The sequence below is a fragment of the Furipterus horrens genome, unplaced genomic scaffold, assembly GCF_987537825.1.
Source record: "Furipterus horrens unplaced genomic scaffold, mFurHor1.1.pri manual_scaffold_19, whole genome shotgun sequence".
NCBI lineage: Eukaryota > Metazoa > Chordata > Mammalia > Chiroptera > Furipteridae > Furipterus > Furipterus horrens.
This window is the reverse complement of record NW_028327189.1, coordinates 2905553-2917371: the sequence shown is the minus strand read 5'-3', so window position 1 is coordinate 2917371 and position 11819 is coordinate 2905553. Positions and strand designations below refer to the sequence as shown.

At 40.4% G+C, this 11819-nt stretch overlaps 1 protein-coding gene across 1 annotated transcript; it reads right to left on the bottom strand.

Annotated features, from left to right (window-relative positions):
* Positions 1-10859: 10859 nt before the first annotated feature.
* Positions 10860-11546, bottom strand: LOC149990285 (endogenous retrovirus group K member 8 Gag polyprotein-like). The gene has a single exon (XM_090265504.1). The coding sequence runs from the start codon at positions 11544-11546 to the stop codon at positions 10860-10862; it is 687 nt and encodes a 228-aa protein (XP_090121630.1).
* Positions 11547-11819: the final 273 nt, after the last annotated feature.

The window sequence follows — 11819 nt, the reverse complement described above, 5'->3', positions numbered from 1 at the left end:
TGAATAGGTCCACCAATGTCACATTTGTGATCCTAAAAACATATTTTGGGGCACAATCCATTATAACTTAATGGTGTGATTTTCATGTCTTTGAGGTACATACTTTAGTCTTTAATGACCTTGTTTTCAGTTACCATGTGAATATTCTTACCTCCGTTATCAGGGGAAAAAAGTACAATTGAACCAAACCTGGCCAAATGTAAATTAGAAATGGAAACTAAAGTGAATTATTGTTTTCATGATGGCTGTGCCCTTCCTCCAGACTGACTCCTGTTTTATTATCCTGTTTCATAGTTCCTTTCTTTAGTGATTATGGCGACACGTATCATGACCAAGCTCTTAACTGGAGTAATATTTGCTGCTGGCTTCCACCCTCTTCCCAGATTTAATAGTTGGCCATGACTCCTTTGGAACAATAAGAAAAATTAAGCAGCATCCAAGTCAACACACACATCTGGGGCCTTCTTTTCTTCATCTTTTTTCGATACCTTGATGGGAATCAAGAAATCCCCATTAGGTAAGGAGTCTTGGCCAAGGTTGGACTTGGAAACCCCCCAAAATCCACCTGGTTAAGAGCCTTGGCCAAGATAGAAATAAATCTCACTGGTTGGGGAACCGTGGCCAACATAGACTTGTCATTCCTGGAAGACACCTGAAAGAACCTGAACAGTTACAGTGGCACCAAGGAATCCCTGGCCTCAGAGATTTTGGCCCTTAGTTTACTCTAGAGGGACAAGTATGCTGAAAGTCCTAGAACTCACTCTACAACTCACTTTCATTCTCTAGGCACTGTGGGAAGTCCTAATTTACTCCCAAGTTCTTGCCATTGGGCTTCATTTACTGAATATAATTTGTAAAATGGGAAAACCTGGCCTGAGAACGCAACCCTAAGTTACATTATTATTTAACTATAAGATGTTTTTTGTAGCCAACAAATGGACCAAATTTCCTTATGTCTAAGTCTTTATGACATGACATGAAATCTAGGAAAAAAATCCTTTATGACATTGTGTTCGTCGTCGGCAGCCGTCCGTCTCGAGAGACGATGGTGTAGCTTCTCAAGAGTCTATCTGCACCGCCGAGAATGGCTGTGCAGTCCGACTCGGGAGTGACATGGTATCTGTCTCCTCCCGTGTTGAATCGACATCTTGTGATGACGCTGAAGCTACAGAGCCTGGGCAGGGTAATATGGAGGGTCTGCTGTTGCCCATGCAGCAGACCCCCCCTCTCTTCGCAGCTGAAGGATCCAAGGGAAAGACGGAGTCAATACAGCTTGGCTTCAGGTGCGCCGCAGGAGTTGCCGGTGTTGACTACAACGTCAAACCGCCTTAGGGACTCCGGCTCCGGATTTTCTGTCGGGGTTTACTCCCTTAGCCTTTCCCCTGAAGAGGTATGCCGCAAGGCAGCGGAGGTTTTTTGGAGTCAGAGTTTTCCTTCTCTGGACATTGTGTTAAAACTCAAAGAATAAAAGAAGACACTGCAAAATTGGTTTTTCTCATACCCATTAGTAAAAACACAGGCATCTCTGGCAACCCTTATTTTTCAGGAGCACCCCTGTCATGCTCAACAGCTAGAGGAAAAGATCAGAGGTCAGGGTCCAACCAGGGCTCCCCTATAAGCTTTCCTTGGCCCCTCCTATGTTGTTTTCTAGCACGTCAACTTTGTCTCCTCCATATAAAACTCTATACCCTCTATCTACCACAGAAATTGTAAAACCAGGTTTTGCAGGCCACACCTGCAAAGTGGAGGCTCTTATCATTCAGAACCCACTAAACTATGCTGTGTCATAGCTTGTAAATGGAGAGGCAGATACCATTTTAGTTCATCTAACATGAACCTAAATGACTTCTCCCAATGTAAAAACAAGATGGGCTGATTCTGTAAGAACTTAGATTGTTTGTAGATGAATGTTAAGCTCTGATAAAGTCTTTAGATCTTACCTAGGGGCGTATTTATAATATCTTGTTTACATGCCATACTCTTCTTGGAAAATGTAAGATTTGATTTACAGCCATGGAGCATACTAACTGAATGGGTGTGGCTTAAAGAGATAGATACTTGAAAGGTGCCATGTACACTTTAAGAACAGACATACCTGTCTAAAAAAATACACAGTCTCACAAGCAGCATTAAAAAGGTCATCAGACACTTCCAGCCAAGATGGAGGCATAGTGTGAAACACTGTGTCTCCCTCCACACCTAAGAAAAAATACAACTACCACAAAACTAGAAACAACGAGAAGTTCCATAAAATGCAACTATGTGGAAGGCCAGCAAACAAAGATATAAAGAAGAAATACACATCCAGCTAGGTAGAAGGGGAAGAGCTGGGGTGGAGAGGACACGGTGTGGTGTAAGCAACAGCGGCAGCAGTGGTGGGCCAGCAGAAAGCACAATAAGATGTTTTAAAAAGTCAGGAAGGACACCTGGGGAGTGTTCTCCGCTCTTCACCAGACCTTGCAGCTCATGGTCCCAGCATCAGGGAAAATCAAGCCTCATTGCTTCTGACTGTGAAGACCAGTGGAGGCTGGGGTGAAGGCAGAAACTGCCAGTCTCTCAGCAGAGTCTGCTTGTTTTAAGGGCCTCCACGGTCCTAGAACATCCTAAGACCCACCCACTCTGGGAACAATAACCAGAGCAGCACCTAGAAGGGCACCAGTCCAGTGCAGAAGTGGGAGAGGTGCCTGGAAAAGGGGCAAGTGCTGGGAAGACAGCATTGTTCCCTCTCGGACCCGTCCTCCACATACATTGTCACAATGTGGTGAAACAGGTTGCCCTGTACTGATGAATTCCTGAGGCTTTTGCCCTTACAATCTAACAGGAGCAACAGCTCTACCTGGGACGTGGAGGCAAACAAACACAGAAGCCTGGCAGAATGAGGACACAAAGAAGTATGGCCCAAAAGGGGGAATGGATCAAGGTTCCAGTGGGAGAACTAAGCGGCGAGGAGAAGGTCAATCTAACAGAGGAGGAGACAGACAACTTAACAGATACAGAATTCAAAACACTGGTGACAAAGTTTTTCACAGGCTTGATAAATATGCTTGAGTATGGCAAATTCATAAGAGAAGAAGTGAAGGCTATGCTAAGTGGGAAAAAAAAGTAATCCACACAAAACCAATGGTGAAGAGAAGGAAACTGGGATCCTAATCAAAGATTTGGAACATAAGAAAGAAAAAATCAATCAACAAGAGCACAATGAGGAAGCAATAACTGAAAAAAGGAAAGAAAAGAAAACTTCCCAAGTTTTGCAAAGGAGAAGGACATCTGTATGTCCAGGAAGCATGGAGGGCCCCAGGCAACCTGGACCTAGAGGGGACCACACCAGGACGTATTATAATTGAGATGCCAAAGGTGAAAGACAAAGACAGAGTCCTGGGGGCAGCAAGAAAGAGGCAGAGAGTTGCCTACAGGAGGATTTCTGTAGGACTATCGGCTGATTTCTCAGAGGACACTTTGCAGGCAGGAAGGGACTGACAAGTCGTATTCAATGTGACTAAAGGCAACCTGCAACCATGGTTACTTTATCCAGAAAAGCTATCATTTGGAAAAGAAGGGCAGATGAAGTACTTCCCAGAAAAGATAAAACTAAAGGAGTTCATCATCAGCAAGCCATTATTATATAAAATGTTAAAGGGACTTAGTTAAGAAAAAAGAAAATCAAAACTATGAACACAAAAATGACAACAAACTCACAACTATCAGCAACTGAATCTAAAAAAAAAACAACACAACAAAATCCAACTAGGCAAGTCAGAATAGAAACAGAATCATGGGTTTGGGGATAATTTGGGGGATTTTCAGCTGGGAGGGGGAAGGGGAAGAAATGAGGATATGGTGCAGGGATTAAAAAGCATAACCATTTGGTAAAAAAAATAGACAGGGGAAATTAAGAATAATATAGGAAAGGGCAAAGCCAAATAACTTATATGCATGACCCATAGGCGTAAACTAAGGGGGGTGGGTGGGATTGTTATAGGGAAAGGGGGTACTGGGCAGAGGGGAGCAAAGGGAAGAAATGTGGAACTACTGTAATAACATAATCAATAAAATATACTTAAAATAAAAAAGAGACAAAGAAGGACTCTCATAATACTTAAGGGAAGAATTCATCAAGAAGTTATAACCACTCTAAATGTAATGTACCCTCCATATTAGCAACAAAATATATAAGAATAGGTGGCGGACTTCAAGAAGGTTACAACCAGCAGTTCCCTTACAGTAGAGGATTTTAACACCACGTGCCAATAACGGATAGATCTTCCAAGCAAAAATTGACAAGGATATGTGGCACTGAATACTCTAGTTCAAATAAACATCATTGATACATACAGAAACTTCCACCCCAAAGAAGCAAAATACACATTCTTGTCCAATTCTCAAAGAAAGACCAAATGATGAGACACAAAGCCATCTCAACAAATGCAAGAATATTGAAATCATATCAAGTGTCTTCTCAGCTCACAATGGCTTGGAATGAGAAACCAACCTCAAGGGAAAATCTCAAAAACATTCAAAGACATGGAGACTGAACGACATGCTATTAAATAACGAGTGGGTTAACAATGAATTGAAAAAAGAAATTTAAAAACTGTCTGAAATAAATGAAAATGAACACACAACAGCCTAAACATTATGGGGCAGATGAAGTTCATAGCAGTACAGGCCTACCTAAAAAAGGTTTTAATATCTCAAAGAGCATAACCCTATGATTAAAGAACTAGAGGAATAACAACATCAATAAAAAGCCCAGAGCGGGCACAAGAAAGAAATAACGAAGATCAGAGGAGAATTAATTTGCATAGAGAGTATAAGAACAATTCAAAAAATTGAAAAACTCAGGAGCTTGTTTTTGAAAAAATAAAAAGAATAAGCCTGATCCTGACTCATCAAGTAAAAAGAAAGAGAGAGCTCAAATAAATGAAATAAGAAACAAAAGGGAGAAAATTACAACCAATAGCACAGAAGTTAAAAGGATTGCTAAAAATTAATATGAACAATTATATGCCAAGAAATTTGACAACCTGGGTAAAATGGACAAGTTTCTGGAAACATTTAATCTTCCAAAACTGAATAAAAAAGAAACACAAAGATTGAATAGATTGATAACAGCTAGTAAAATTGAAGCAACAATACAAAACCATATATCACAAAACAAACAAAACAAAGCAAAACAACAACAAATACAGAAAACAAAAAAACCTGGACCAAAAGTTTTCAGATGTGAATTTACCACATTCTTCCAAAACAAGACCCCCAAACTCTTTTTTATGAGGCTGGCGTTGTCCTAATTCCAAAATCAGCTAAAGACACAATAAAGAAAAGAAACCACACAGGACTTCTGGCTAAGATGGAGGCCTCGACTGACACTATCCATCTCCCTCCACAACTAAGAAGAAATGCAACTATCAGAAAACTGGAAATACCCAGGAGTTCCCCAAAATAAAGCTACATGGAAGTCCAATGCATGAAGTTATAAACAAGTGGTGCTCGTCTGGACAAGTAGGTGGGGCAAAGCCAGGGTGGAGAGGTCAAGCTGTGCTGGTGGCAGCAGCTGTAGCGACGGCGGCAGGTCAGCGGTAAGCACAGACACCCATATTGAAGGGAAGGGGGAAAGTATCTGGAAAACACCCGGAGGGGGTGGAGATGGAGGAGGACATTCCAGCTCTATCAGTAGAGAGTGAATGACAGGAACCCATCTTGTACCCTGCCCCTACACAAATTGCCATAGTGTGGTGAGAAGGGTCCTCTGGTAGGGATGAATGCATGGGGCTCCACCCCCTATAGTGTAGGAGGTGTGACAACCCCGCCAAGGAAGCAAAGGTAAACACAAAACTGTCAGGATGGCACAGATTATGATAGAGATCCTGGTAATGCAGGTGACCAGAGAGAAAATATCTGATCTAATAGATCAACAGATAGGAAATCTTTCTAAGGCACAGCTCAGAGCTTTGGTTGTATGAAGGTTTACAGACCTAACAGCAGATATTAAGCAAGACAGGGAAGGAATGAAGGCTATCCCTGCTAAAATGAATGAAAATGCATACAAAACTAGTACTGAGCGAAAGAATATCAGGGATTAAATCAACAAATTGGAACATAGAGAAGGAAAAACAACCAGTGCAGAAAGAGGAAACAAAAAGTGAGGAAAATGGGGAGAGGCTCAGAAACCTATAGGACAGCTATAAGCAGGCCAACATCTGAATCATAGGGTTGCCAAAAGGTGAAGAAGAAGAAGTAGAAATTGAAAAATTATGTGAACAAGCAATGAAGCAGAACTTCACCAACTTGGGGAAGGAAATAGACTTACAGGTTCAGGAAGCACAGAGAGTTCCAAAAAAAACTGGACCCAGGGAGAACCACACCAAGACACATTATAATCAAAATGTCAGAAATTAAAGATAAAGATAGAATCTTAAAAACAGCAAGAGAGAAAAGAATTACGTACGTGGAGGTGGGGGGGGGGTCCCATTAAGAATATCAGCTAATTTATCAAAAGAAACTGCAAGAAAGAAGGGAATGGCAAGACATATTCAACGTAATGAAAAGCAAAAATCTACAACCATGATTACTCTATCCAGAGAAGCTGTCATTCGGAATAGAAGGACAGAGAAAGTGCATCTGGGACAAAGCAAAACTGAAGGAGTTCATCAGACCCAAACAATCGTTTTATGAAATGTTAAAGAGACTTGTTTAGGAAAAAGAGAATCTAAACTACGGACATTGAAATCAAAACTGTATCACAAAACAAGAAAAAGAAAATAAGAAAGAAAGAAAACAACAGGCCAGTATCTCTGATGAACACAGATGTTAAAATCCTCAACAAAATACTGGCAAACTGGATCCAGCAATACATTAAAAACATCATACAACATGATCAAGTTGGAGTCATGCCATGGGTACAAGGATAGTAAAATATTCCCAAATCAATAAATGTAATTAATTAGCTAAAAGAATGAAGACAACAGTCACATGATCATATGGATAGATGCTGAAAAAGCATATGTTAAAGTGCAGCACCCATTTATGAAAATGACAGTGTGCAAAGTGGAAATTGGGGGAACATGCCTCAAGATACTAAAGGCCAAAGACAGGAAACATACAGCCAGAAAAATTAAGGGCAGTTACAGCAAGATCAACACTGTATAATCACAATCATATGAAGTACATCTAAAGTATTCAAGCTCATAGAAACATCCCTTCATATATGTCCATTCCCCTCAGGATTATACCCATATGTATATATAATTATTGCTTGATATAATTCCTTTAAAATCAGGGTTTAAATTAAGGACTTATAATATTTATATGATATGTATATTATTAACATAATATTTGTGTTATATATATTACAGAAATGTATTATATATATTTAGCACGAAGCTAAAAACTAAATTAAGATGTAAATTATCTAATCAGATATTTTGATTTATAACTTTCCTGATAGTTAAAAATATATTTGTAAATATATCAAACTAAAGGGTTTATTTTCATTTTACTCTTGTACTTTTCTTGATTCCTTAATCATATTCAAGACATTAATTATGGCGGAGGTGCCACACACACCCTAGGCTCAGTTGGAAGTTGCTCTGTCCAGCAGAGGCTTCCTGACCATGGCGGAACAAACTTTTACCCAGGACACTTTATTATGTCTGGGGGAAGGAAGGTGACTGCCTCTCTAGTGGAGATCAGCAACCAAACCTCCATCCCTTTTGCCTTTTATTGAGGAGTATACATGCGAGAGATACAAGGCTAACATTCATAAGTCCTCAATAGTCATTAGGCGTTTGACAGTAACAGATTACACATACCGATATAGGGGTCACAGTGAACAGTCTGTGCCAGGATCTATAAAACATCTTGACCAGGTGCAAGGTTTCATATACTCCTTGCTAGAGATAGCTTACACTACATTGCTGATAAGAAAAGCAGAGAAAGTTCTAAGATATAATGAGCATCCTTTGATCCAGTTCCCATGGCAACCCTCTGAGTGGTTGTCAGTCACGTTCCACACACAGCCTTATGTTGAGTCCAAAAGGTGGATAATGAGTGACATGTTAGCCAAATTAATCTGGGGACCAATCCTCAAGGGTTGGCCCCACTACCAGGAGGCGCTGCACCCAGCGCCTGGCAATCTATGCATTCCTGAATAATTTGCTTAGCTTGAGAGCAAGGAATGCCAAATTCTCTGTGAAGTGCTTGAGAATTTTGGTGATAAAACTGATGAGAGGCAACTGCCTTTTGAAAGGTAGTTAATATGCTGACTAAGGCATCAGCATGTTCCTTGCCTTATGTCATAGGGCCTGGAAGGCCTGAGTGAGAGCGAATGTGGGTGACAAATATAGGATGCATTTTTTTATTAACTAGACTCTGTAAAGTTAGGAATAAACTAATTAACTGGGGATTTATAGACTCCTTAAGCAAAGCTTGTTTTATATGGAGTATAGTATACACCATATAGCCAGAATCAAAAACTAAATTTAAAGGCTCGTTTGGCCATTGTTTGGAGGGCCATAATGGCTCCAGAAAGCTCAGCTCTCTGGGTGGATGAGTGACTGTGAGTTACACAGTCTTTTCAACTCTGTTCTTCCCTCCATGTAATGGCTGCTTTTCCAGTTTTTCCTGATTCATTTACAAAAATAGTTTTTGCCTTAGATATTGGTGTAGGACTAATTTTACTTTTAATATGAAGTTTATTTGAGGTATATTTTGTAAAAATTTATCTGAAGGAAGATTAATTTCAAGTTTTCCAACATAATCAGCTATAGCACACTGGAAATCTAGAGATTAACTAAAAATCTGTTGTAAATACATTTGAGTTAGAGGCAAGTGAATAACCTCCGGGTCATAGCCAAATAATTGCTGAGCTCTCTCTCGTCCCTTGATCATTAGTTGACAAAGGGCAGAAATATAAGTAGTTACAGTTTTATGTGGTTGGTGAGAGAGAAACTACCATTCAATCATAGTGAGCTGAGGCTGTAGCTGTCCTAGAAGTCCCGTAGGGGAGTGTAATGTAGGAAAGCAAAAAAGCCTAATTGGGTAGGAAAGGTTAATTCTTTCTATCTGTCTTGTTCTAATATGCTGATTTACGATATCAAGGTCTTTTAAAGCATGAGAGACAACGTACAAGATGAGTTTAAATCTGGGTCTCCTTTAAGAGTATTAAAAAGGTGGGTAAGCTGTTGAGTAGCTATACCTAAACTGGGCCGTATCCAATCAATAACTTTTAATAATTGCTGAAGATTATTAAGGGTTAATGGGGTAGAAGGAACAATTTCTACTGCTTGAGGTCGTATTGTCCTATTAAATAAGGTGAAACCTAAATACTGCCAAGGATGACACTGCTGGATTTTTTCTGGTGCTATCTGCAAGCCTGATTGAGGAATTGTTTTTTATAGAAGTTCTAAGGTTTTAGCTAAGTGTGCCTGTGAAGAGGTGGCTATTAAAATGTCATCCATATAATGATAACTGATAGAGTCAGGAGAAGTTTGCCTGACAGGTAATAAAGTTTGGTGAACAAAATACTGACAAATATTAGGGCTATTTAACATTCCTTGAGGAATAACTTTCTACTGATATTTTTGTAAAGGCTGAGAATTATTGATGACTGGGATGGGGAAGGTGAAGCATTCCTTATCTTTTTCAGCTAATGGAATAGTGAAAAAGCAGTCTTTTAAATCAATAACTAGCAAAGGCCAGTCTTTAGGGATACAAGGTGGGTTAGGAACACCAGGTTGAAGTGCTTCCATTGGCTGTATAATTTCATTTATTTTTCTGAGATTATAAATGAGTCTCCATTTTCCTGATTTCTTTGGAACTACAAAGATTAGAGTATTCCATGAGCTGCATGACATTTCTATATGTCCAGCTTTTAATTGTGCTTGTATTAATTTTTGATCTTGTAATAATTTCTCTCCTTTGAGCAGCCACTGGTCAACCCACATGGGCATATTAGAGAGCCATGTGAGGGAAAGAGAAGATATACAAACACTGGCCACTAGGGAAAAGGAGGCAAGTTAATAGTCATGCCCCACTGAGTAAATCTCTTCCCCAAATGTTAAGGGGGGCCTGCAGGTTGTAGCGATGAATTTGTCCCACTTGGCCATCAGGATCATAACAGCGGAGAGCCCACGAACTTCTTTTATGCTGCGAGACACCTCCTATTCCAGTAATGGTTAAATGTCCTGCAATTAGAGGCCAGTCAGGTGGCCAAAATTGGCTGGATATGACAGAGACATCAGCTGAGGTATCTAATAGTCCTTGAAATGTTTTATCTTTTTTACCTCTAAAAGAGGTTTTTGTAATTTAATAGAGGCAGCCCAAAAAAACAGATTGATTATCAGTGCTGCCAAAGCCTTTGTTTCCTTTTTTAACAGTTGAGTTGCAGGCACAGCGTAAGGAAGAAGTATAAGCTGTGCTATGTGAGTGTTAGCAGGTATGACATGATAGCCTGTGGCTTGTATGATAACTTTGATTTCTCCATCAAAATCAGAGTCAATAACTCCTGGTTGAATAATAACACCCTTAACAGTAAAGCTAGATTGGCCAATTATTAAACCTACATATCCTTTAGGCAAAGGTCCCCATACTCCAGTAGGAGCAACATAAATGTGGTCTTGTTCTTTAAGAGTTAATTGCTGAGTGGTGACCAAGTCCAGCCCTGCGCTCCTTCTTGGGGCTGTGCAAAGGTCTGTGACTTGGGCACTGCCCTGAGTCCAAAACGTTTGATTGCCGGGGACCTGGGGGCTCCTGTTTTGGTTCGGGGCACCGGAGCTCATGCCCCCCTGCCAGTTTCCCTGATCATTAGAGAGTGCTATACATTTACCATTCTTATCAAATTTAGATTTACAGTCCTTGGCTCAATATTTGCCCTTGCTGAAAGAAGGACAGTCCTTTCTTGGAGACTTAGAGTTTCCTTTCTGATTATTGCGGCACTCCTTCCTAAGGTGGCCTGTTTTTCCACAAGCGAAGCATTTAATTTCTCTTTGACCTTTGGCGGCAGCCGTAGAGATGGCTGCAGCAAGCAGAGGTGCTTTATAATTCTCCGTGCCAATATTTTGACCAGCCTGAAGAAACTGACTAATATTTTGAAAGTTTTGTTTAAGAGGACGAAGAACTCTTTTACAGTCCTCATTAGCGTTCTCAAAAGCCAATTGGAGTAAGAGTCTCTGCTGCCTCTGAGCTTTCAATTTGTTTATTAAGAGCTTCTGCAATCTATCAATGAAGTCTAAATATGACTCAGTAGCTCCCTGTCGGATGTTAACAAAGGAGGTTTGTCCTCTAGGTTTTGCCTCCAGAACAGCTCTTAAAGCTTTGAGAGCCGCTTGAGAGACTTGAGCAAAAGTTGGAGGATTCAAGGCTGCTTGTTGCTCAGGAGTTTCAAATTCATTGACTCCTATCAGCGTATCAAGCTGCACTGGGTTTTCAGTCCTAGCACTTTCCTCTGCTTGGTGATGGCGTCTGCTAGTATACTGTGAATGCCAAACAGTAAACTGTGCAGGTGTGAGGACAGTTCTAACTAAAGCCTGCCAGTCACAGGGGGCCATACGATAGCCTTCTGTCATAGCATTTAACCGTCAAGAGTATATGGGGACTGGAGTCCATTGTCTCTAATACTTTGCTTTAGATTTTTATAAACTTCAAAAGGCAATGGCTTGTGATGAGGTTGCTGCTGGTTCCGTGAAATAATGGGAAAAGGTGATAAAGCTTTCATATCTCCTGTCTTAGCAGCTTCCCTAAAGGCAGTGCTGCATACTGGTAGTGGTATGCGCAACAGAGGTGGTAGAAGCTGAATTTACCGGTTGCATCGGAGGACACAA